This window comes from Macaca fascicularis, chromosome 15 (genome assembly GCF_037993035.2).
Source record: "Macaca fascicularis isolate 582-1 chromosome 15, T2T-MFA8v1.1".
NCBI classification, from domain to species: Eukaryota; Metazoa; Chordata; class Mammalia; order Primates; family Cercopithecidae; genus Macaca; species Macaca fascicularis.
In genome coordinates this window covers 13,997,933-14,024,741 of record NC_088389.1, presented here as the reverse complement: position 1 = coordinate 14,024,741, position 26,809 = coordinate 13,997,933, and the positions used below count along the sequence as shown (strand labels likewise).

Below are 26,809 nucleotides of genomic sequence, written 5' to 3'. Positions count from 1 at the left end.
TGATCCGCCTGCCTCGGCCTTCCAAAGTGCCGGGATTACAGGCTTGAGCCACTGCATCTGGCCAAAAGCTTCATTTTAAAATTGAGCTTTCTGACTGTGCTCATGCCTTTAACACCTTCCCAGCAACTTTCTGCTCCGTGATGAGGAAGGCACACTTGATCCTGTCGGGAACACGTTCACACAGAAGCACCAGATGCCCTGCTGACGGGTTTTTTGTTTGTAGACAGGGTCTCACTGGGCTCAAGTGATCCTTCTGCCTCAGCCTCCCAAAGTGCTGGGATTACAGGCGTGAGCCACCGCGCCTGGCCGCTTGCTGACACGTTTTTGGTTTGGGGCGGTCTCATAGGAGCTTTAGGTCTCACAGCACAAACCCCTGGAAGTCAGCCCAGGCCTACGCCACGTGCAGACTTTGGCGCTTTCCCAATCTCGGTATAAAGGTAAAGGATTCTCTTCCCAGGGGTTCGGGCCGGCCTAGTGTTGTTAGAGGCTGTCTTCTAGGAAGGCCTATGACGGACGGTTTGTGAAACTGGGCCATGCTGAGTGCCTGTAGACAGCGTTCCCGGAAGAGGAAAAAAACAACCTTGGTCTTTATGTGGGACTCTCTAAGCACTATTTTTGGCTTTGTTTACATTTGAAGGTTAGATACGTGTCGATCCACGTGATTGACATTGAACATGGAAAAGGAGAATGAAAGAGTTTTGTCTGGAAGATTTATTTAGGAGGTTTGGAGATCTTGCACTACAGGAAGGTGAGCTGGAAGTAGGTACCAATTTGCCTTAAAACATTTCCTTATATTTTCCTTTTAACTACCTGGCTTTTAAGGAATTCAAATGTAGGTGTCAGGATCTGAACTCTGTGGTTGATTACTGAGCAGGGACAGGAAGGGCTCCGTGGCTGGGGAGGCCGGGCTCAGGCTCCTCCTCTGTGCTGAGCCAGGGCGTGGCTCTAGCTGCTCGAGGAGCCGGAAAGGCGCCTGCACCGTGGGGGAGGCCGAGGGCCACCTGCCGCCTGCCTGTGGTTCTGTCAGCCGTGGCGCTACTCATAAACCTGCATCTGAATACATTTGCAAGGTGCAGCCACCCAAAAAGTGTATTTCCCACCTTTGTTCTGTTTTAAATTCAGTGCAAACATAAATTATCCTGAGGATCTTAATGCTACCTAATTTTGAGCCCCAGAGAGCCTTGAGGGAAGTGAGTGGGGGTGGGTGGGGGGTGTTCGAATCACAGTCCCCTCTGGCTCTTCCCTTCTGCAACTTCACCTACACAGAGAGATACCTGCTACCTGGACGGAGCAAGGGTGAGCTGGGCACAGAAGAAACGCACGCCCTTGGGGAAAGCTAGGAGCAGTAGACAGCCTAGGCAACGTATGTTCTGGAAAGGTGTCCTGGGGTTTCTCAGGGTGCAGCCTCCATTCCTTCCTTCCTTCCATTTGACCCGTGAGCAGCCTAGATGAGGGGGCCTATGGAGAGCTGGACCTGGGAACAGGTTCTGAAGGGTAGGGCTCGCGCAGCGTGGCAGCCAGAGTCTGTGCAGACTGAAGGGATGCGGCCAGCCCTGGGCTGAGACATCCCTCCAGCAGGTGCCGCAGGGCAGAGGGGAGCCTTCTCCATCCCCCACGGGGAGAGTGGGTCTGCGTTTCCTCCCACAGCTTTCCACCCCTTAGCTCTGCAGACAAAAGTAGGGTCCTTCCTCTGCTGCTTCTGTACCTTTTCTGGTCCAGAGATGTCCCCGGCTGATGTCACTATACCATCTGGAGGTCTGACGGCAGGCACGAGTGCTCAAGTCAAGGCCAAATGGGCACTCAGCGCGACCCTGGAGAAGCAGCTGACACACCAAGGGGCGGCCACGTGCCTGCTGGCAGCCTTCACACCCTCATCCCGGGTCTGAGGGCGCTGGCAACACAGATCCCTGCCTCCCCTCTCAGGAAAGGGTTGCAGGGCCAGGGGAAGGGCGGCCTCCTCCGGGCGGGTGCGCAGAGCCAGGGAACCCGTCTGGATGGTGGCTCTTTCCCACCATCCTTCTCTGGCAGCAGCAGTTCAAAGCGGGGCTTCCAGGCTGTCCCATACATTTCACGATTTCGGAGTCTTTCGCTTCAATTAAAAAAAAAAAAAAAAAAAACTGGGGGCATGCCCGAGCCCCGCCTCTGCCCACCTCCTCCCTCACCGCAGGGCTCCCTCCTTTCTCCCTCCACTGCTGCGCTCTGCCGTCTGCTCCCGCCAGGGGTCCCCACCGTCTCTGCGGACCGAGGAGCCGCCTCCCAGGCCCGGGCGTGCCGAGGGCTGGTGGACGGCGTGGGGCGTGGGGCGGGCCGGTATTTCCTGACCCGCTGGAGGAGCCGGCCCCACAGGCTTGTGGCCTCCCCAGAGCCGGTGAGCCAGGAACTTCCTACTTCAAGAGGCTTCCCCAGTGCAGCAGAAAAGCCACTAGTAAGTCCTCACTGCTCCCGACCTCTGTGATGTCCACACCCGCGGGAATGCGGGCCCCAAACCAGCAGGCTCTGCTGTAGGCGCCTCAGCGCTGGTGCGGCTCTTGGAGAAGGCTGGGGCGGGGCGGGTGGGGCGGGTGGGGCGTGGGGGGGTTCACAGGTGGAGACAGCCCGTCTCCGCCCCGCAGACTGCTGGGCGCAGTCCCGAAATATTCTTCCCAAGTGGACTTTTTTGCTGACAACCTAGAGGAGAGGGTTCCGGGTAGGATAACGGTAGGTCCCCCTTGTTCCCTTGTGCCACGCTATGTCACACTGGGAACCAGAGATTGCCAGTGGCGCCTTGAAGCCAGCTGCACGCACTTGTGGGAGAGGTTCCCAGTGGCCCCTTATTGGTGCCCTCACCTCCTGCCCTCTGCAAGTGAGGACGCTTGGCATCAGCAGAGCTGCCAGGCCTGTACTTCGTATAGCTGCGAATACATCATTTCCTGGACAACTGTTTTCCTAAAACAGTGCTTAAAAAAAAAAAAACAACCACCTCGGGACACAGAGAAGTGTGGGCACAAACCGATTGTATCTTTCCCCAAAAGGCCAGGGTGAAATTTTCAAAGCAGGCTGTGGAAACGGGGCCTCCCGCTGCACATGTCCAGCGGCTGCCCGGCACAAAGCGGCTGCCCTTTTGAGCTGTCCACATGAAACAGCTCCGCACTGCCTGCAGCCTCACAGAAACTACTGATTCCAGCCACGCCACCAGGAGTACCAGCTTGAGCACTGGTGACACGAGATCAATGAAACTCAGGCGCGCCCACATTTCACCACCTCCTCCTGCCCCAGCCCCAAGCAATGGGGTCCCCAAAGAGCTAGAGTAGCAACCAGTTGAATGTGCATGCAAAAAATACTCCTAGCCATAAGGAGCCTTTCAGAATCCTTGCACTAAATCAGCCCGAATTTCATGTCACCACGGTCTAAGAGCCTCCCCCTCCACTGTGGATGGGGGTGGAATTTAGAGCTGTCTAGGTCTCCAGCTCCTCCCAGGGGCCAGCTCCCCAGCCCAGGGGGTTTCCAATGACACCAGACTGCTTCCGCAACTAGGGTCATGTCTTCATGCAACATAATAGTCCCATGACACGGTGCCAGAAGTTATACTTTATTTTAACACGTAGAGGATTAACATATAGTTACAAGGTCAATATAAGCCTTCCAATGGAAGCTCTTTATTTGGTTTAATTCCATCTCCAGAGACAAACAGGCAACTCTAGGACCTTTACAGTGGCGACTGGCCTCACACAGCAAAATGCCTCCAAAGTTTAAAATTAGTGCAACACACACACGAACGTCTTAAAGGTGCTCAATATCAGGTTAAAATAGAATTCTGGACCTTTTAAAAAAGTTTTTGGATGATAATAAGCACAGGAGGCAGAGCCAATAAGAAACATGAAACCAGTATTTCTGGAAAAACACTTAGTATTAACGTCACTTTTTTGACGTCGTGTAAACTTTCTTCTGTAATGACAGATGTTACCAAAAGCCATCGAGACCTTTGTGCTGTGCTGGTTAGACAGGCTGCAGGCTTATCTCCAAGGTGAGCGGGATAAAACCCCCCACGGAACAGCCCATGACAACCTTCCGTGCCTTTTTATACTTTCCCATCCTGCAAATGAAAAACTGGGTAAAGGACAAGTTCCTCTCTTTCATTTTGTTTCTAAGTACTTTTCAGGGCAGGCTCTTTTACAATTAGTCATCTTAACAACACAACAGTATTCTAGCACGGCGGTGAAGTGACAGGCGGCAGATATGGGGCAGGAAGGAGACGCTCACGGGAAATTCCACGTTCTACTCTATGTGAACTGCTCCAGAAAAATACAGACATGATTTCACAGTAGGATTCCCAGAGTCAATGATACATAGGACAACTGACCTCCTCTAAGAAGCCCGGCTGGGGCAGCAGTGAGCTTTCCATGGAGCCACGCGGACGGGCCAGGAAGCAACACCCAGGTTCAGCATTTAAGAGCACTCGCTGTAACATTCTTTTCGGACACGGGTGGTGGAAAAATTTAAAAACGCGGAGGAGTGACGGGGATATAAGCGTATCCTATACTGGGGGTGACGGTCATTCAAAGAGCAAATTACTGCAGCTTATACCTTTTTCACTATGTTGCAAGAAATGAATCTATCCTGACCCATCATATGAAAGATGTGATGCACATGCAGATCCCATTTTAAAGAACCGTTTCACATCCTCGTGGAGTGGAGAGTGGTCCACTTGAGTTGGTGAGGTCAGAAGTTCCTGGAGATCTCTGTCGGCCCTGTTGGCGGGGGAGCCCTTGCGGAGCTGTGCAGGCTGCCGCACTCTCCATGCACCTGTTGGTTTGCAGGGACAGAGGCGCGGCCCTGACTCTTCTCACCCTGAGTCATCCCAGCTTGTCTTTTGTCTGTCAAGTTGGTCCTCCTGCATGTAATGGGTGCACCACGCTTAGGTCACGGGTTGCAGGGACCGGAAGCCCATGGCTCTGCCGCAGCCCTGAGCCTTCAGTGGGTGGTTTGCAGTCCCCCAGGGAAGAAACAGTCAGAGAGGCTCATGCTCACCCACTATAAAAACCCGAAGCCACTTCCTCTTCACCTGCCTGGGCCTCCGTGCTTGTGGTTTCTCGTCCCGGAGGGCTGGCGGAGCTGCTCCGGAAGGGTGCTGTGTGGTCAACCCTGGTTGGCTGAGAGGAGCAATTTCCTGGTTTCCACGAGTAAAGACGGCCCCATCCCTTGGGACCTGTCCTTTCTGTCCCTGTCCCTTTGGCTTCTATAGGACTTCCTTGTCTCACATTCGTAAACAGCAAGAGAAACCGAGGATGCTTGAGGGGACCACCTAAGTTACAAAGTCAAGCAAATAAAGCTGCCTGACGCCATCCCTAGGCTTCGGTGGCGCTCTCAGTCACAGGAGCTCTCAGCCAATGGTTCCTCTTGACTGTTTCTGCACCAAATGAGAGGAGGGGCTGCTCTGCTCTAAGGTGTGGGGGGCCACAGATTAGGGGATCTCGTGTTTTCCTCAAAGACCCACACGGGGAAAGAAACTTAGCTCTAAAAGCAAACTCAACTAATTCCACATGACCTGAAGAGCAGGTGATAAATGGGGTGGTGGCGGCGGGATCCCTCAACGGACCACGAGAGGCACGGGGTCTTTGGTGATTAAAGTGCTAACCTTGGTGGGGTGCAGTAGCTCACGCCTGTAATCTCAGCACTTTGAGACGGGCGGATCACCTGAGGTCAGGAGTTCAAGGCCAGCCTGACCAACACGGTGAAACCCCATCTCTACTAAAAATGCAAAAATTAGCCAGGTGTGGTGGTACACGCCTGTAATCACAGCTATCTGGGAGGCTGAGGCAGGAGAATTGCTGGAACCCAGGAGGCGGAGGCTGTAGTGAGCCAAGATCATGCCACTGCACAACAAAGCGAGACTCCGTCTCAAAAACAAAACAAAACAAAACAAAAAAACAAGAAGTGCTAACCTCTTCAGATGCTAATCCTGGGGCTCCTGGAAAGGAGAGGATGTTCGCTTTCCAATGAGCCGGTGCAGAGGGGAGGGAGGGCCTCGCTCACAAGCACGTGGTCTACAGTTCTCAGGGACAGGGAAGTGACGCAGAGGACAGGCGTGGGCTCCTCACAGCCGGTGGACACAGGTGAGCCAACAAGGCGAGCTGGAATTCGACCTCCAGTGTGGACCTTCCCAGGCCACTGAAAACAGGGCGCCAAACCAAAATGTGTGCGCACGCGTGTGTACTGGTGGGTGTGCCTGTGGGTGTGTGTGCACCCGTCCCCCGCCCACCAGATGCTCTCAGTTCGAGGGGATAGTGAAAGGGTCAATGTTTAGTATGAGGTGCAAGCCTAGAATCCAAAAAGGACCACCGAGGACCTCACAGACTCGGGAGAAGAGGAAGCGTTTTCTACAGCAGACAGCCGGGGACACAGGGATGACATCGAGTGCTCAGTCCGCCTGGTGTGCGCCGGACCTGCCTCGTCTCCTCAGGGGACCCGTGATGACATTTTCACTAAAGGCACTGTGTGAAGCGCGGAAGGGCCGCCAGGACGGGCCCGGGTGGACTGAGGGCCCAGGAAGGAGCAGGCGGGGCTGTGTGTCCCACCGTCTCAGTGGCCTGCGCGGGGTGGGCTGGGGGAGCGACGAGGACTGACCCGAGCCGTGGGGGTGGGCGCTGGCGAGGCTTGTCCCCCACGAGGTGGCCCGGGCTGGGCGGGAGGGCAGGGCCGCAGGGAACATGCTGTAGAGAGAGAGACCGCCCCGCAGGGATGGGGCTGCGGGGGGATGGGCCGTCCACAGGGCAGGGCACTGGAGGCCTGTGGGGACAAGCAGACGGAGGCTCCTCCAGGAAGGTTCACCTGAGGCTCGCAGGCACTCCCCTCTAGGAATCTACAACACAAAGAGAAACAGAAAGAGAAACTCGCCGTTAGAGAGGATGGCGCGGGTTCCAGGCGGGCATTTTGCTCTTGGCTACAAACTGCACCGCCCTGGGAGGGGAGGGTAGTGGGAGGGGAGGGAAGGGGTGGGAGGGGGCATCTCAGAGCAATTGGTTACCACAGGGCAGGTCTGAGATGAGGAACTTTCACGGTTTTCTCTCTAGCCTTTAGCTGGTCTTTCCTTCAGGGTTAAGAGAAGCCCAAACAGGAGACTGATGAGGCCATCCGCCCCAGCTCATCTTTCTTACAAGTTTAGAGAGAAAGTAAGAAACGGAGGCCAGGGCCGGGCGTGGTGGCTCACGCCTGTAATCCCAGCACTTTGGGAGGCTGAGGCAGGCAGATCACGAGGTCAGGAGTTCAAGGCCAGCCTGGCTAACGTGGTGAAACCCCGTCTCTACTAAAAATACAAAAATTAGCCGGGTGTGGTGGTGGGCACCTGTAATCCCAGCTACTTGGGAGGCTGAGGCAGGAGAATCGCTTGAACCCAGGAGATGGAGGTTGCAGTGAGCCAAGATTGGGCCACTGTACTCCAGCCTGGATGACAGAGCAAGACTCCATCTCAAAAAAAAAAAAAAAAACCAACCAAACAAACAAAAAAAAACGGAGGCCGGTGCAGTGGCTCACACCTACAATCCCAGCACTTTGAGAGGCTGAAGAGGGAGGATCACATGAGCTCAGGAGTCAGCCTGGGCCACAACATAACCAGACCTCATCTCTACAAAAAAATTTGTTTAATTAACTGGCACGTTGGCACTGCCGTAGTCCCGGCTATTCGGGAAGGTGAGTTGGAAGGATGGCTTGAGCCCAGGGAGGTCGGGGCTGCAGTGAGCCAGGATCGCGCTGCTACACTTCAGCTTGGGCGACAGAGGGAGACCTCGACTCCAAAAAGAAGAGAAAAGAAATGCATCCGTTTCCTAGAATGGTACAAGGAACATGAAGGCCCGATTCTCTCAGAAGGAAACTCTTGGGTCTTTGGCAGCACAATGTAAAATCTTTGGTGAAAAGCAAAACCTGTCGTTCTGTATTCATTCAGCAATAAACCGTGAAAAGCTCGTCATCTCAAGGAGAGAGAAAAGAAACAAAAGAAACACAGACTTCTCAGGCCCTGAGTGCACACAGGATCAGACGCGGGAGGTGCCGTCATTTAAAAAGGAGGAGGTGGGGGCGGGAGGCAGAATTTTTAAAAAAGCATTGGGCTAGAAAATTCCCTATTACTGGAGATGAAAGAGTTAAATATTCACATTACACAGAATAATTTTCTTGGAAACATGAAAAGTCACTTAAAATACACAATACTGAGAAAAAATATAACATTTATTAGAGAGGCGGATATGAGGGTACAACTAAAAGATGCCAGAGTCTTTTCTTTTAGAATGAGAATAGAAAGAGACAATCATGTTGCTGTATTCAAACAAAACTTACTCAGAACCCCAGAGTTTCTAATAAACTCCAGTGCGGAGCCGCAGCGGGGACCTAGCTCCCCGTGCGAGACGCTTCGCGGCTTTCCGGCAGTTATAAAAACAGAAAGGTCATTAGGCAGCAGGAGAACCCATAAAACAAACAGATAAAAGTACAACATTAAAACAACTCATTCAAGTACTGCTTTGAGTTTTTAAGTTGCAGTCTATACACATGTATTCTGTGGGGGGAGTTATGAAAATATTTAACAGAGAGCAATCGAAAAATCGAAAAACCATAAAAGAAAGTCACAATCCAATGGACCCACCGGAAGTTACTCTAAATAGTTTGGCAATTATTAAATAAGCACATCGTAGACACCACACACACACACACACACGGTGCACCGGCATTATAACAATAAAACAGCTGCACTGAATTATGGGCCTAAGAAAACAGTGGCTTTGCCCCATCAGATGGGTTTAAGGAGGGCAGTGTTTGTGGGCAAGTTGGACAGAGTTATAAACAGAGTAGGGCGGAAAGGCTTCTCTGTACGTATTCTTAATCTCTAAGTGTAACTTTCAAATAAAAGGAGAAAATTATATAAGTAGCTGAGATTTTGCTGTTTTTATTTTAACAGAGAACTGCTAGAAGATAATAAAGTATACTTTGGGTGGAAATGGAAATTCCTGGTTCTTTGGAATTTGGTTTTCTAATATTTCAAGCATTGATGAGATGGACCTGAAATTTACAAAATATCTTTAACTGTTTAGTCAATATTACAGAGATTCACCTGGTACAGCACTGAGACATACAACGTAATGATCACACATTTAAAATTATCATAAATGGATGTGCCCAGACCCCTCCCACCCCATTCCCCCTGAAACCAACTGAGCTGTTTTCTGAATTAAATTTGAATAACGAAATAACTAAATTTGAATAATTAAATAAGAAAAAAAAAAACCACATAGTTTGACCGAACGCCTTTTTGCAAAACCGACTTTTACAAGGTTAATGCCGTCTCCCTATTTTCGAGTTTTTCAGTGGCTGCTTTGCTTTGTCCAGGAGTTCACAGACTGGAAATGAGTTTGTCATCGGATAGAAAGGTCGGATTTTAACACCTTAGGTTTCCCATTCACTTGTTTACTGGGGTAAAGCTGGAAACTTCCTGCTGCTCATTTGAACAGATCCCTGTGGTTGAAGGGTCAGCTGATTTTCTCACTGCAGTGCTTACAAAGAGGCCTGGGGTCAGGATGGGCGGCTTGATTAATATTATGTCAGCAAAAGTATCCAAAAGTAATTTGGGCCTGGCACAGTGGCTCACCCTATAATCCCAGCACTTTGGGAGGCTGAGGTGGGCGGATCACTTGAGCTCAAGAGTTTGAGACCAGCCTGGCCAACATGGTAAAAACCCGTCTCTACTTAAAAAAACAAAAAACAAAAAACAAAATTAGCCGGGTGTGGTGGCGGGCACCTGTAATCCCAGCTACTCAGGAGGCTGAGACACAAGAATTACTTGAACCTGGGAGGCGGAGGTTGTAGTGAGCCAGGATTGTATTACTGCACTCCAGCCTAGGTGACAGAGAGTGAGACTCTGTCTCAAAAAAAAAAAAAAAAAAAAGAGGCCGGGCGCGGTGGCTCACGCCTGTAATCCCAACACTTTGGGAGGCTGAGGCGGGCGGATCAAGAGGTCAGGAGATTGAGACCATCCTGGTTAACGCGGTGAAACCCGTCTCTACTAAAAATACAAAAAATTAGCTGGGCGTGGTGTGGGCATCTGTAGTCCCAGCTACTCGGGAGGCTGAGGCAGGCGAATCGCTTGAACCCAGGAGGCAGAGGTTGCAGTGAGCCGGGATTGTGCCACCGCACTCCATCCTAGTGACAGAGCGAAACTCCATCTCAAATTAAAAAAAAAAAAAAATATGTTTTTTAAAGAATCAGGCTGTCACCAAGTAAAGGTTAACAGGCTGTGAGAATCTTGAAACACAGCCACAAGCAACCACAACCCCCACTGGGTTCTGGAGCCCGAATGTGCAGCTACTGCTTGGAAAATCAGTTTTAAATTGACTTGAGCTGATAAAATGAACCCACCAGGTAGAGGGAGGGGCTAATTTCCCACTTGAAAGTAGGAGGGACACAAGGAAATCACTTTCACAATCAAATGAAAAGAGAATCTGAGCCAGCGCCTTCATTCTGACCCATTTGTAGTGGGTTCTCTATCATCTCGGGGTGGATTCTTGAAATGGGCACAGTGAAATGCCTGGCAACCATCTACGCATGCGACCAGTTTCACTATCTAACCTCCCACATCAATGCCAATTTGAAAATGCAAATTCTCATGTGGCCTAGATTCCTTTCGATGTGATGAGACATTTTATTTCATTCTGGCTACAGTTAATTGTATACAATGAGCCAGAAATTCTAAAATCATTTCCAGTAAATCCAAACTTTGCCAATGATTGAAAGCAAAAACAAAAACAAAAACAAAAAACAAAAGCAAACCCCCAAACTCTCTGAACAGCAATGTGCTGAGATCTGAGATCTGTGTCTGTGGGGAGAAGCATTTGTTGCCGCACCATGTTTTATTTATAGCCCCACCTGGGCAAGCATGGATGCAGCTCTACTTGTAAAACCAACAGAAACAGAACCAAGTGTGAGAGAAAATCACAAGGAGCTGACGCATGGACATGCTCTGCTTTTAAGTAACTGCATCTAAACAGCACTAGCACATCTGATCAACTGTCAATTTGGGCCGGGTGCAGTGGCTCACGCCCGTAATCCCAGCACTTTGGGAGGCAGAAGCAGGCAGATCACTTGAGGTCAAGAGTTTGAGACCAGCCTGGCCAACATAAGTGAACCTGTCTCTACTAAAAATACAAGAATTAGCTGGGCGTGGTGGTGCGCACCTGTAACCCCAGCTACTCGGGAGGCTGAGGCACGAGAATCGCTTGAACATGGGGGAGGTGGAGGTTGCAGTGAGCCACTGTACTCCAGCCTGGGCAACAGAGCCAGACCCTGTCTCAAAACAACAACAAAAACAACAAAAACACAAACACAACAACAAAAAAAACCTGTCAATTTGATGACATTTGGAAAATCAGCAATGCCGTGTAAAAATCAACTGGTCAATTCACTGAACTTTTCCAGGTTTCAGCTGGTTGTCTGGGATCATACAGATATAACAGGATACTCGTGATGCCCTACCAAGGATGCTGACCATGTTTAAGTAAAAATACACAGTTTAGATGCCAATATAAGAATCTTACTTACTCCTTTACTCAAGGAGGAGGAGATGTTATTTTACTTGTGACTTCCTCCCAAGTGAATGAGTGTACAATTTAACAAACTAGCACAGTTCAGTTTATTAAGTTACAATCTATAACCTCCTAATGTCGCTCAGTGTATGGTGGACACTAGATATAAACAAGAATAGGGAAGTCTTTGGCACCTGCAAGATGTGTGCCGGCTTTTAAATTCAGAAAGATTGATTAGAAGCTACAATGCAATTTTTTTTTTTTAATCTACAGATACCACCAAAAGAAGAAATGCTTATCAGATTTCGAATGACACAGCTGTAAATTGGCGGTTGGCAGCTTTCCACATAAAATTTTCATCAGTAAGTGAAACTTGATCACAGCCCAAACTAGACAAGACAATTCAGGTGGCCGGACCCTGAAGTCCCCTGTGAGACTACAGGAACGCGTGCACTGTGGTGCTCGCCAGCCAGTCTCTTGAGGAACTGCCTGCAACAGTCACGGTTGTGGGGAGAAACAACTCCATTTTTTTTTAAGGTTTTTTTTTTTTTTTTTTTTTTTTTTAATGGTATTAAATATAAGTCTTAGCACCTTTGGCATTTTTGTCCAAACAGACTTCGACATACGAAGTGGGGACATAACCCTCTTCATCTTCATTTCTCCGAATGCGGGTCCAGCCATCGCCTTTGTCTTCCTCGATGACATACAGTGTTTCTCCTTCAACCACGGAGATCGTTCCTTCATTCTGACCTGAAAAAGCAACATCAGGGTATTTTAGATGTCTTGGCAAACGCAGGTAGAAAGCCAACAGTGGCCTTTGCAATGAAACAAGTGTCATCAAAGATGAAGTCCATGCAAAATTCACCCCACTTGGTCCTTCTCTGACACACTGACCCCTCACCCACTGCCTCAAAACCGTCTCCTTCTGCACAGAAATGTCGGGGTTCTTACCTCTGTCTCTCTAGGGACCCTCTCTAAGGCCTCCAGGGGCCTCTTTCTCCTCCCTCCCAGAATGGCAAGTGTTTCCCCACCGGGAAAATCTTTGGGCCTCTTCTCTAGTCTTCTTCTGTCTCCCTTGGATCTCTGTTGGGGGAAAGGTACCCCCATGGCTCCAACTGCTTCTCTTTTGTCTGCTGGTTTTCTTGGGGGGAATTGGGGGGATGGAGTCTCGCTCTTGTTGCCCAGGCCAGAGTACTGTGGTGCGATCTCAGCTCACTGCAGCCTCCGCCTCCCCAGTTCAAGCAATGCTCCTGCCTCAGCCTCCCAAGCAGTTGAGACTATAGGTGCGCACCACACCCAGCTAACCTTTGTGTTTTTAGTAGAGACAGGGTTTCACCATGTTGGTCAGGCTGGTCTCAAACTCCTGACCTCAGGTGATCCACCTGCCTCAGTCTCCCAAGTTTTTTGTTTTGAGACACAGTCTTGCTCTGTTGCCTAGGCTGGAGTATGATGGTGCGATCTCTGTTCACTGCAACCTCTGACTCCCGGGTTCAAGTGATCCTCCTGCCTCGGCCTCCCGAGTAGGTGAGATTACAGGCATGTGCCACCACGCCCGGCTAATTTTGTATTTTTAGTAGAGACAGGGTTTCACCATGTTGGTCAGGCTGGTCTCGAACTCCTGACCTCAGGTGATCTGCCCCCTTGGCCTCCCAAAGTGCTGGGATTACAGGCGTGAGCCACCACGCCCGGCCCAGCTGCTCCTCCTTAAACACTGTCCTCACATACTGCTTCCATTCTGGTACTTTCTGTAGCCAAGATTCCACTTTTCCTCCTGTCTGCAGCACACCGCCACCTAGACATGGCCCCAACACCTGCAACAACACAGACGAGCCTGGATTCACTGTTCTTCCTCCTAACTGGATCCTCCTCCTCCTTTTCCACTTCCCCAGACCTCTCCATCCTCTCAGGAATGCAACTCTGGGAGCATCTTGGCTTTCCTCTCCTTTTTCTTCCTGGCTTCTGATCAGCCCCAAATCTACGCAGTTTGTCAATGGCGGCATCTCTGTATCCATTCCTTGAACAAGGCCCCCAAGACCTTCTGTTAGGATCATTTCAAAGGCTGCCCACCCCCCCCCCCCAGTTTTCTGCAAGGCAAAGAGTTTAGGGAGCTGTTAATAGGGCAACAGGGAATGGCGGGGGGATGGTTGGAATATGGAGTAAAACTGGGAACATTTAAACTAGTACTTCTTTCTTATTTTGTCACAATGAACATACAGTCTATTAAAGGCTCTGAAAAGTCCTGTAGTAAAGAAATCTGTAAACTGTATTTATCCCAGGGCTTCCCAAACTTACTTGAGCTCTGATTGCTATTTTTAAAAAATTTATTCATTATATTAAAATGCAACTTTTTCATAATTTTATTATTATTTATTTCTTTAGAGAGACAGGGTTTCACTCTATTGCCTAGGCTGCAGTGCAGTGGTACGATCATAGCTCACTGTAGCCCTGAACTCCTGGCCTCAGCCTCCCAAAGTGCTGGGATTACAGGTGTGCTGCCACTGAGCCTGGCCTGATAGCATCTTTCAAGGCTTCCTTATTAATGTTCCGCAGGACATCATTTCAAGGTTCATCAGTTTAGAAACACTAAACTAGTTTATCTTTTCTTTTCTTTCTTTTTTTTTTTTTTTTTTGAGACAGAGTTGCCCTCTGTTGCCCACACTGAGGGCAGTGGCGCAATCTCGGCTCATTGCAACTGCCGCCTCCTGGGTTCGAGCAATTCTCATGCTTCAGCCTCCCGAGTAGCTGGGATTACAGGTACCTGCCACCATACCTGGCTAATTTTTATATTTTTAGTATAGATGGGGTTTCATCATGTTGGCCAGGCTGGTCTTGAACTCCTGACCTCAGGTAATCTGCTCACCTCAGCCTCCCAAAGTTCTAGGATTACAGGCATGAGCCACCGCGCCCAGCCTAGGCTGGTCTTTCTAACCATCCTCCCTGTTTTCTAGTTGATCCTACACATCTGACAATGACTTTCTTAAGGTACAGCTCTGACTGCATCAACACCCTGTTAGAGGCTGAGCTTCAATAGCTCCTCAATGTTTGCCACATAAAATCCAGATGTTTCTCTGACCTCGCCCCCATTGGCACTTCCCACTTTTTAGTGCCACATTTCACTATTAGGACTTAAGATATCTAAGCTCCAGCCACACAATGCCCATTTTTGGCCACACTCCCCATGCCATGGCAAGTTCTCCAAACTTCCTTAAGGAAGTGACCTCATTCTTCCCTGTCCTCCCCATTCCTCTGTATCCCTCCTCTGGCAAACACTGCAAGCTGTCCGCTTTTATTTTTAATTTAATTTAATTTTTATTTATTTATTTATTTTGAGACGGAGTCTTGCCCTGTCACTCAGGCTGGAGTGCAGTGGCGCGATCTCGGCTCACTGCAAACTCCGCCTCCTGGGTTCACGCCATTCTCCTGCCTCAGCCTCCCAAGTAGCTGGGACTACAGGCGCCCGCCACCTCGCCCGGTTAATTTTTTTTTGTATTTTTAGTAGAGACGGGGTTTCACCATGTTAGCCAGGATGGTCTTGATCTCCTGACCTTGTGATCCGCCTGCCTCAGCCTCCCAAAGTGCTGGGATTACAGGCATGAGCCACCGTGCCCGGCCTATTTTTATTTTTTGAGAGGGAGTCTCGTCTGTTGCCAGGCCGGAATAAAGTGGCATGATCTTGGCTCACTGCAACCTCTGACTCCTGGGTGCAAGTGATTCTCCTGCCTCAGCCTCCCGAGTAGCTGGAATTACAGGCGTGCACTACCATGCCCAGATAATTTTTGTATTTTTAGTAGAGATGGGGTTTCACCATGTTGGCCAGGATGGTCTCGATCACCTGACCTCATGATCCACCCGCCTCAGCCTCCCAAAGTGCTGGGATTATAGGCTTGAGCCACTGTGCTCAGCCACTGCTCGCTCCTTAAGTGTGTCTGCCTGATCTCCCTCCAGGCAGGTGCCATATTATACGACCTGCATCTCCCCTCTTCACGGGCCTTTACAAGACAGGACCGCTATAGATATTAAATATTAAATGAACGGATGAAATGATCATCCTCCATATCATATGCTGCAGTGAAGCAAGAACCAAAAGTCAAAATATACAACCAAATAATAATCATACCATGAGTAGGATAAAAGCATAGTAGAGAAAGATCTGGAAGGCTGCTGCTGCTTTTTTTTTTTTTGAGACAGAGTCTGGCTCTGTCCCCCAGGCTGGAGTACAGTGGTGCTATCTCAGCTCACTGCAAACTTTGCCTCCTCAGTTCAAGTGATTCTCATGCCTCAGCCTCCCAAGCAGCTGGGATTACAGGCACATGGCACCACGCCTGGCTAGTTTTTGTATTTTTAGTAGAGATGGGGTTTCACCATGTTGGTGATGCTGGTCTTGAACTCCTGGCCTCAAGTGATCTGCCTGCCTTAACCTCCCAAAGTTCTAGGATTACAGGTGTGAGCCACCGCACCCAGCCAGATCTGGAAGGCTTCTAAAGAAGGTTCTGGTCACAGAAAGAGAAGAGTGTGGCTAGGCACAGTGGCTCACACCTGTGATCACAGCACTTTGGGAGGCTAAGGTGGGAATACTGCTTGAATCCAGGAGTTCAGCACCAGCCTGGGCAACATAGTAAGACCCTGTCTCTACTGAAAAGTACAAAAAGTACAAAAGTACAAAAATGAGCTGGACATGGTGGTGCTTGCCTATAGTCCCAGCTACTCAGGAGGCTGAGGTTGGAGGATCACTTGAGCCCAGGAGGGCAAGGCTGCAGTGAGCCATGATTGCACCACTGCACTCTAGCTTGGATAAGAGAGTGAAACCCTGTATCAAAAAAAAAAGAAAGAAAGAGAGAGAGAGAGAGAGAGTGAGAGAGGAAGGAAGGAAGGAAGGAAAGAAGGAAGGAAGGAAGGAAGGAAGGAAGGAAGGAAGGAAGGAAGGAAGGAAAGAGGGAGGGAGGCAAGGAGGGAGGGAAGGAGGGAGGGAAGGAAGGAAGGAAGGAGGGAAGGAAGGAAGGAAAGAGGGAAGGAAGGAAGGAGGGAAGGAAGGAGGGAGGGAAGGAAGGAAGGGAGGGAAGGAAGGAAGGAGGGAAGGAAGGAGGGAGGAAAGGAAGGAAGGAAGGAGGGAAGGAAGGAAGGAGGGAGGGAGGGAAGGAAGGAAGGAGGGAAGGAAGGAAGGAGGGAGGTAGGGAAGGAAGGAAGGAGGGAAGGAAGGAAAGAGGGAGGGAAGGAAGGAGGGAAGGAAGGAGGGAGGGAGGGAAGAAAGGAAGGAAGGAGAGAGGGAAGGAAGGAAGGAGGGAAGGAAGGAGGGAGGGAGGGAAGGAAGGAGGGAAGGAGGGAAGGAAGGAAGGAGGGAGGGAAGGAAGGAGGGAAGGAAGGAAGGAGGGAGGGAAGGAAGGAGGGAGGGAAGGAAGGAAGGAGGGAGGGAAGGAAGGAAGGAGGGAGGGAAGGAAGGAAGGAGGGAGGGAAGGAAGGAAGGAAGGAGGGAGGGAAGGAAGGAGGGAGGGAAGGAAAGAGGGAGGGAAGGAAGGAAGGAGGGAAGGAAGGAGGGAGGGAAGGAAAGAGGGAGGGAAGGAAAGAGGGAGGGAAGGAAGGAAGGAGGGAAGGAAGGAAGGAAGGAAGGGTGAAAGAAGAGTGACTCAGCTATTACGGTTTTTAAAAGGCAAGGGAATCCAGCGGACACGAAATGTCACCTTCAAACGTGTAGAGAGCTTTGCATGTCCCTATGGCAGGGAGGGGCTCCTCATCATCAAACTCGTCGTCAAAATCCGTGGCCAGCACCTTCACCTCACTCTCCTGACTCTGCTCCTCTGTGTAACTGCCATCTGGGCTGCTCAAGAAAGGAAAACACAAAGCAACTAAAGCGACTGACCCCAGGGAGGACTCAGGTTGAGTCCCTGTGACTGGAGAGCGCTTGCAACCCCCGCCCCTCAGCGAGTGCTGCAACTGAGACTGCGGTAAATCATCCGCAGGCTCAGATCCCACACCCCATGTGGCAATGGGGAAAAGTGACAGGTCAATTGTAACAGACATTTTGGCATTGAACAAGTGCCTTATGCTCATTCCAGATTCCGAAATTTAGAAATAAATACAAAGCCAACAGGCTCCCTTGCCAGAGGCAGGCGCTGTGCAGATACTGTACCTCTCGCGGTCCTGGGCGCAGTTGTTGACCGTGGGCGGGTTCTGGCTGTCGTACAGTCCGCTCTGCCGGCGCGCCTGCTCGCTGCGTGCTGGGAGCCGGCCTTCAACCTCAGCCAGCCAGGCCTGGAGACAAAAGCAATGAGAGACTCCACCCTAAGGCCATCTGAGGGCCAGCCCAGAGCGTCCTAAGGTCCCAAACTCAGGGGCTGCTCTTGGCCATTTAACCCAATGTGAGAAAGTCCGCACCGAGGGGGAATGGCCACGTGTCCTGCATTCGACTGTTTAAATGTACTCAAGGGCGGCTGCTTCCATTTCACCCAAAGTTGGAGACATAGAAACAAAGTCATATTTATGTGGTTGCCCACGACGAGGCAGAAAGCACACTGGACTACGCTGTCCCCTTGGGCTTTTAAGCAGCAGTGCAATCTTGGATAAGTCACTTCTAGTTTCCTTTTGACCATGAGGTCACCATGCGATACCCGAGGACACAGCCATGCTTAAGCAGTGACTCAGTTTGAAAGTCACACTTCCCATTTTTTAGGAGTGTAACTTTTTTTTTTTTTTTTAATAGAAATGAAACTTGTACTTAAAAATTAAAGTAGATAAAATGATCTTCAGCAACACTGGAAACGGTATAAAGAAGTCAAAGGAATAAAAATGATCAGAAGGCTGGGCACGGTGGCTCACGCCTGTAATCCCAGCACTTTGGGAGGCTGAGGCAGGTGAATCACTTGAGGTCAGGAGTTTGAGACCAGCCTGGCCAACATGGTGAAACCCTGTCTCTACTACAAATACAAAAATTAGCTGGGTGTGGTGGCACATGCCTGTAGTCCCAGCTACTAGGGAAGCTGAGGCACGAGAATCACTGGAACTCAGGAGGTAGATGGTGCAGTGAGCTGAGATTGCACCACTACACTCCAGCTTGGGTGACAGAGCAAGACTCTGTCTCAAAAAAAAAAAAAAAAAAAAAAAAAAAAAAAAAAAAAAAAATCAGAAAAGGACTGTTCTAAGTTCTAAATGCTCAAATGAACATTACTGATGGATTCTGAAAACAATGAAAAAAGCTGGCCGGGCACGGTGGCTCATGCCTGTAATCCCAGCACTTTGGGAAGCCAAGGTGGGTGGATCATCTGAGGTCAGGAGTTCGAGACCAGCCTGGCCAACATGGCAAAAACCCCGTCTCTACTAAAAATACAAAAATTAGCCGGGTGTGGTGGTGCACACCTGTAGTCCCAGCTACTCAGGAGGCTGAGGCAGGAGAATCACTTGAACCTGGGAAATGTAGGTCACAGTGAGCTGAGATCACGCTACTACACTCCAGCCTGGGCAACAGGGCGACTTCATCTCAAAAAAACAGAATGAAAAAAGCCATAGTTAACCTTTCATTGCTGGAAACAATCTATTCTGATTGGTAGAATCGGTTGCTAATGTATTTTTCCACGCTCTGTAGTCTTTAAATGTGGTGTAGAGAGTGGGTTCAGGAGGCTTTTGTTGACAGCTTTTGAGTGCTCCTCTCCCTCCCTCCAACTTTTATTATTTATGTTTCCTGCTTGTTTCTCATTTGTGTTTCCTGCTGGTTCTCACACACACACACCCTTTCCATAATGGGCCCGCTGAAAGAACAATTGTATATTTCAGGGGATTTTTTTTCATTGCTTTTTTGATTCACTGGGATAATGGATCGCTCTATACTCCCAATTTTATTACCATGAGATGAAGCAGAATAACTTAAAGTACAAAAAATACTGGCCGGGCACAGTGGCTCACAGCTGTAATCCCAGCACTTTGGGAGGCTAAGGTGGGAGGATGGCTTAAGGCCAGGAGTTCAAGACCAGTCTGTGCAAGAGAGCAAGACCCCGACTCTAAAACAAATAAAAAATTAAAAAATAAAACTTAGCCAGGTATGGTGGCATGTGTAATCTCAGCTCCTCAGAGGCTGAGCCAAGGAGGTCAAGGCTGCAGTGAGCTATAATCATGCCACTGTACCCCAGCCTGGGCAACAGAGCAAAATCCTATCTCTAAAATTAAAAAAACAAACAACCCCGCCAACCCCCCACTGTATACAAATACAACGTTAAACACTGTCAGGTTTTACAGACACGATTAAGATAGGCTATGATGAGAAGCAGAATGTTCAGCGGCGAAGCTGTAGTTTTCCTTTGACCGTAACTCATGAAACAGCCTGCTGTTCCCATTGTGTCCCTCCCAGTGAGAGGACCGTCAGGGCCCCACGCCATTCTACACCGAGGAACACCTATTCTTCGTTTCCAACAAAGCTTTCCGCGACAGAAGTTTCATACCTCAAATTTCTGGGTCTCTAGTCGCAGTTTCTCTATATTTTGGCTGACTTCTGCTAATTTGTGATCCAAACTGGCTGGGTCTCCCATCTGAGGATTCTTTAGGTAGACATCTTTCATTTTTGTTATGGCATCTCTGAAAGAAAGAATGAGTAGAAAACTGTAAAGGTTATTCCTTTTTTTTTTTTTTTTTGAGATGGAGTTTCACTCTTATCACTCAGGCTGGAGTGCAACGGTGTGATCTCGGCTCACTACAACCTTCACCTCTGGAGTTGAAGCAATTCTTGCTGCCTCAGCCTCCAGAATAGCTGGGATTACAGGTGTATGCCACCATGCCCACCTAATTTTTGTAGTTTTAGTAGAGTTGGGGTTTTGCCACATTGGCCAGGCTGGTCTTGAACTCCTGACCTCAGGTGATCTGCCTGCCTCGGCCTCCTAAAGTGCTGGGATTATAGGCGTGAGCTACCGCGCCTGGCAAAGGTTACTCTTATCAGCCAATATTCTACCACTTGGAAAACTATATGAATGGAAACGTGGGAAGATTAGAGTACGGATTATAAGGGACTATTGGGCCAGCTTCCATTCTGGAAATTCTCTATAGGAATTCTGCTACTAAGGGCTATAAATACAGAAGCTGATTTTTAAATTTCAGTTCCCTTCTCTGAATGGTTATCTCCTTATTGTCCCCGGTAAATGAGAAGCACAAATGAATCCTGTTCTTCCCTTTGCCACATACACACAAAAAAGAAAAACAAAACCCAATAATTTTAAAAAATTTTTATTTATTTATTTATTTTTGAGACCAGGCTATGAGACTGGCTAATTTTTGTATTTTTGGTAGAGACTGCGTTTTGCCATGTTGCCCAGGCTGGTCTTGAACTCCTGGCCTCAAGCAATCCACCTGCCTTGGCCTCCCAAAGTGCTGGGATTACAGGCGTGAGCCACCGAATCTGGCTTCAAAACCCAAGTATTTCCAACATGGTAAAACCCCATCTCTACTAAAAATACAAAAATTAGCCAGGAGTGGTGGCATGTCCCCTTAATCCCAGCTACTTGGGAGGCTGAGGCAGGAGAATCACTTGAACCCAGGAGGTGGAGGCTGCAGTGAGCCAAGATCATACCACTGCACTCCAGCCTGGGCAACAGAGCAAGACTCTATCTCAAAAAACAAACAAACAAACAAACACAAAAAACCCAAGTATTTCTACGTGTGCATTCTTCATGCAAACCAAAGCTACAGCTGGCATCCTGGGTCTCACGGGCTGCAATGTGCTCACCTGACGAAGAAGCACAGTTAATTGCTTTGGAAATGTTAACACACCCATTTCCACTGTTAAGAAACTGAATCCATAGTTGGTATCCACGACAGGTAAGCAACACAGCCTTACGGCTATACACTGTGGATCCCACATCCTTCCTGAAATCATGTTTGGAAGCAGCCCATGGTAGCCTGGGTAGGCATCCCTAGAGAAGTTGGGGGTAGGTTTGGGTTGAAGATCAAAGAGCTCTACTAATTTTACCCTTGTTTCTGGGCACTTTTGGTAGGCAAATGACTACCAGGGGAGAGCAAATGACTGCCAGGGTGAAGGAGCCAACTTTGATGAGTGTCGGCAAATGAAAATCCAAAGCAGGCCATACAATACGATACAAGGCCGACAGACAAACCAAAAGATACATTGAGTCATGAGAAATAGTTTAACTAAAAATACAGAAATAACAGGAAGAGAGCTTCCGCAAGTCTTCACCACCCTCCACCTAAGAGGCTGAGACCCACCTGCACTTCCAGCCGCCTTATCTTGTTTCTTTCCTCTCTTCCTTCCTATCTTCCTTACTTCCTTCCTGCCTTCTTTCCCACAGCATGCATCATTCATTATTATTATGCTTATTGTTCACTCTCTCCTCCTGTTACAATGGAAGCTCTTGGAGGAAGCTCTATGAGCTCAAGTTACGCTGTTAATTTGATGGATCCTGAGCGTCAAGGCCACCCCTGGCACGGAGTAGATGCTCGATGAATATTTGTTAAATAAATATATATTTAAATAAGTGAACATTTAAAAATAATGTTTATAAATAATTTTTAAATAAACATTTAAAAATAATGTTACATGTTTGTTCTTAAAAATGTTTAAACATTTATTTATTTAACAAATAACAAACATTACAAGCCAAGTGTAATGTGGTCCATCCTTATGATGTCCTTTCTGAAACCCCTCTCTTGAGTTTACGGCCCACCCCTCCCGCTGCCTCCCTATTTCTTAGCAAAAGTCCTCAACAGAATTGTCTATATCCATTATCTTCAGGTCCTCTCCTCCCAGTCTTTCCTAATCAATCTCTCCACACGTTTATCAACTTTATGGATCTTTTTAAGGAACCAACTTTTGGATCTGTTGAATTGTATATTTTATTTATTTTTTATTATTTTTGAGATAGAGTGTCACTCTGTCGCCCAGGCTGGAGTGCAGTGGCATGATCTCGGCTCACTGCACCCTCTGCCTCCTGGGTTCAAGCGATTCTCCTGCCTCAGCCTCCTGAGTAGCTGGGACTACAGGTGACCCATCACACCCAGCTAATTTTTGTATTTTTAGTAGAGACAGGGTTTTGGCATATTGGCCAGGCTGGTCTTGAACTCCTGACCTCAGATGATCCACCCACCTCAGTCTCTCAAAGTGCTGGGATTCCAGGTGTGAGCCACCATGCCCAGTGCTTCTATTTCCTTTGGGCTTAATTTGCTGTTCTTTTTCTAACGTCTTGAGATAGATCCTAAGTGAGGATCTAAGTGAGCTAAGGCTCACTGATTTTTACCTCTCTGTTTTTCATATGCATTCAGAGCAATAAATCTCTTTATAAGCATGGCTTTAATGACATCCCACAAACTATATATAGAATGTATGTTAAAGTTCAATTCTATTTCATATACTTTCTAATATCTACTATGATTTTTTGTTTAGTTTGTGGCTTATTTAAAGGCATATTTCTTTTTTTTTTTTTTTTGGAAACGGAGTTTTGCTCTTGTTGCCCAGGCTGGAATATAGTGGCACAATCTTGGCTCACCGCAACCTCCACCTCTTGGGTTCAAGCGACTCTCCTGCCTCATCCTCCCAAGTAGCTGGAATTACAGACACGCACCACCATGCCCAGCTAATTTTGTATTTTTAGTAGAGACGGGGTTTCTCCATATTGCCCAGGCTGGTCTCTCTCTTTTTTTTTTTTTTTTTTTTTTTTGACATAGGGCCTCACTCTGTTGCCTAGGCTGGAGTGGAGTGGCATGATCATGGCTTACTGCAGCCAGGCCCTCCTGGGCTCAGGTGTTCCTCCCACTTCAGCCTCCTAAATAGCTGGGACTACAGGTGCACACCATCGTGCCTGGCTAGTTTTTTTTCCTTTTTTTTTTTTTTTAGGGGTTTTGCTATGTTGCCTGGGCTGGTCTTGAACTCCAGGGCTCAAGCAATCTTCCTGCCTCAGCCTCCCAAAGTGCTGGGATTACAGGCGTAAGCCACCATGCCCAGCCTGAATTTGAATTTCTTTTCTTTTAATTTTTATTTTATTTTAAATTATTTTTTATTTTTATTTTTTTGAGACAGAGTCTTGCTCTGTTGCCCAGGCTGGAGTGCAATGGCATGATCTTGGCTCAATGCAACCTCTGCCTCCTGGGTTCAAGCGATTCTTCTGCCTCAGCCTCCTGAGTAACTGGAACTACAGACGCACGCCATCATACCCGACTAGTTTTTATATTTTTAGTAGAGACGGGGTTTCACCATGTTGGCTAGGCTGGTCTTGAACTCCTGACCTCAGGTGATCCACCCACCTCAGCCTCCCAAAGTGCTGGGATTACAGGTTGTGAGCCACTGCGCCCAGCCTTGAATTCTTAATAAGTCATATTGATGCACTATACCTTTGATCCATCTCCTTTTGAATTTCTTTACTTAACTCATCGACTTTCTGCTGCAGCTTTTTCCTTCTTTGTTCAGGTGGGAGGTTGCTGAAATCCTCCGGTGTTGCACCCTGCAGACACAAATATAAATGAGAAACCAGAAAGCCCCAGACTTTCCTTGAAAGAAGGCTGTAAGCAAAGTCTGCAGCCATGGGGGGTGCAGACGTCTGCATGTGGCTTCATGAAACAGATTAAGCTCTTTCCCACTACACCCAGCCGAGATGCAAAAATCAATGCATGCAAACTGCGAAAGTCCCATAAACTACTCCCAGTTCCATGGATACTGGCCAGAACGCCCCAGAAAAAGCAGTGAGCCACGTTACAGGAAAGGAGAGGAACAGATACTTCTGACTCTAGGGAGAATCCATGAAAAACACATTTTGAGATAGTCTTCTTCATTTTCCTACCAAGTGTTACCATCAATGTCAGTGGCAACACTGAAGTGTTAATGAAATTTATGTTTCCTTAATATAAACCCCACCGACCACTGCACGCCTAGCTGCCGCCTTTTCCCTAGCGTGAGTATTCCTGCCCGTCTCTTCACATAGGCTGAGGCCAAAAGTCTCCATCCCTGTAAAGTGACAGATGGGACATCACATTCCTCAGAGAGTGTGGGTGAAAAAGAACATTAAAAAAAAAAAAAAAATCTCTCTTCCCCACACCCCATGCACGCTTCCCGCTGCTGCCTCTGAACATTTTTTTTTTTCCTTGAGACAGAGTTTCACTCTGTTGCCCAGGCTGGAGTGCAGTGGCGTGATCTCAGCTCACTGCAACCTCTGCCACCCGGGTTCAAGTGATTCTCCTGCCTCAGCCTCCTGAGTAGCTGGGACTACAGGCACGCGCCACCATGCCTGGCTAATTTTCCACATCTCTAACTCTTGACTTCAGGTGATCCGCCCACCTTGGCCTCCCAGAGTGCTGGGATTACAGACGTGAGCTGCCGCGCCCAGAATAGTGACTTCTTTTAGGCACCTTTAGGAAGCCTCTCAGAGTTCAGAGAGAATGCCCTCCCTGACCTCAAAAATCAGTTTTCCACAGTGTATGAAACTCATCTCCGTGGTTTTTTAATCTGTCAGAAGAACTGTATTTTGATATCTTGATTCCCTTTTCAAAAGCAACTGCTCTCTTTACTCTGTGCGTGTGCTTTAAGGAGAAATATCAACAGTTTCAGGCTTTGACATATGCTTACTTGTTAGAAAGCTATGGCTACACTGTGCTTTTACTTAAGCAAGGCTATGTTCATAGAGAGAGAGAAATTTCGTGCTGGGCGCGGTGGCTTACGCCTGTAATCCCAGCACTTTGAGAGGTGAGGTGGGTGGATCACGAGGTCAGGAGTTTGAGACCAGCCTGGCCGACAAAGTGAAACCCCGTCTCTACTAAAAATGCAAAAAATTAGCTGGGCGTGGTGGCGGGCGCCTATAATCCCAGCTACTTGGGAGGCTGAGGCAGGAGAATCGTTTGAACCCGGGAGGCAGAGGTTGCAGCGAGCCAAGATCGCGCCACTGCACTCCAGCCCGGGCAACAATGCGAGACTCCATCTCAAAAAAAAAAAAAAAAAGCCGGGCGCGGTGGCTCAAGCCTGTAATCCCAGCACTTTGGGAGGCCGAGACGGGTGGATCACGAGGTCAGGAGATCAAGACCATCCTGGCTAACACGGTGAAACCCCGTCTCTACTAAAAAATACAAAAAACTAGCCGGGCAAGGTGGCGGGCGCCTGTAGTCCCAGCTACTCGGGAGGCTGAGGCAGGAGAATGGCGTGAACCCGGGAGGTGGAGCTTGCAGTGAGCTGAGATCTGGCCACTGCACTCCAGCCTGGGCAACAGAGCGAGACTCCGTCTCAAAAAAAAAAAAAAAAAAAAAAGAGAGAGAGAGAGAAGAGAGAGAAATTTCTTCAAATAACCAGGGATAAGCCAGGGCATTTAGAAAAGAGATTTTACTTTAAACCCTCAATTCTTTTGAAACAAGGACAAGACAGGCTTGGGGCAGGGTAGAAAGAAGGGACCCAGTTAATGTAATTCCAGAAGCAAGTTGCATTTGCCAAGCAGCTTACATGGGGGCATGTGACTGGGTTCCTATGCTGATTAAGATAAAATGCCAGGGTGATGTGCTGGGAACTGTGTGATTCAGCAAATAGTTGACCACAAAAGGCCACGCAAAGAACTTTCAGCGAATGTTCTCAAAGACACACCCGTCAGACACACTGACCCTCTAATGTGTGTGTGTATGTGTGTTTGTGTTAGAGATAAGAGTTGAGTGAAACCAGAATAGAAGTGACTATTCCTAACAGCAAACCAAAGAAGTTTAATTTGACTCTGAATCTAAGATGAAACAAAACTAACCTTTAATACAACAACAACAAAAAAAGACTTGTTTTCCATATACTATGGCGCTACAATATTTCCGCTACAAATTTGAAAACTGGATTATTATGGATTATGGATTTCACCATGTTGGTCAGGCTGGTCTCGAACTCCTGACCTCAGGCGATCCGCCCATCTCGGCCTCCCAAAGTCCTGGGATTACAGGCGTGAGCCACCACACCCGGCCTCTTGCTACGGTCTTTTGTTAAAACATCAGAGTACCTTCCACCTCAGAAAACAGAATCAATCTCTCTGACCTCCGCGTGCCCTTCTTTCACCTGCCCAAGGCAGGATTCTGATTGTGGCCATGGGATCCTCATTCAAGAGGATCCTGCCCCATACCCTGGAGGAAGGAAGGCTGCACAGGGAGGCCAAGAAGAATCTGTACAGACAGGCCCTGCTGGGCGTCCCTACCCTATCTATGAGGATGCGATCAGGCCCTTTCTGACCAATCTGATTTCAACAAGGTTGTCCATGCTTCAGTCATGTCTATCTGATGAAGTCTCATAAAAGGACCAAGACGACAGGGTTTTTGGGGAGATTCCTAGAGACTGGCTG

General features: G+C 48.5%; 1 protein-coding gene across 50 annotated transcripts in view; it reads right to left on the bottom strand.

The window, feature by feature from the left end:
- Positions 1 to 3,547: 3,547 nt before the first annotated feature.
- Positions 3,548 to 26,809, bottom strand: part of FNBP1 (formin binding protein 1) — a 164,559-nt gene continuing 141,297 nt past the window's right edge. For 14 of the 50 annotated variants that reach the window (XM_065530001.1, XM_074016302.1, XM_074016304.1 and 11 more), the window contains 5 exons: positions 23,853 to 23,962; positions 19,964 to 20,096; positions 17,665 to 17,786; positions 17,216 to 17,355; positions 8,182 to 12,290 (listed from right to left, as the gene is read on the bottom strand). In XM_065530001.1, coding sequence (XP_065386073.1) covers positions 12,112 to 12,290; positions 17,216 to 17,355; positions 17,665 to 17,786; positions 19,964 to 20,096; positions 23,853 to 23,962 — 684 coding nt within the window. In that variant the 3' untranslated portion in view covers positions 8,182 to 12,111. Of the gene's footprint in view, positions 6,839 to 8,181; positions 12,291 to 17,215; positions 17,356 to 17,664; positions 17,787 to 19,963; positions 20,097 to 23,852; positions 23,963 to 26,809 lie in introns of those variants that run through there. The other 36 variants (XM_074016303.1, XM_074016305.1, XM_045373907.3 and 33 more) reach the window with 5 other exon arrangements.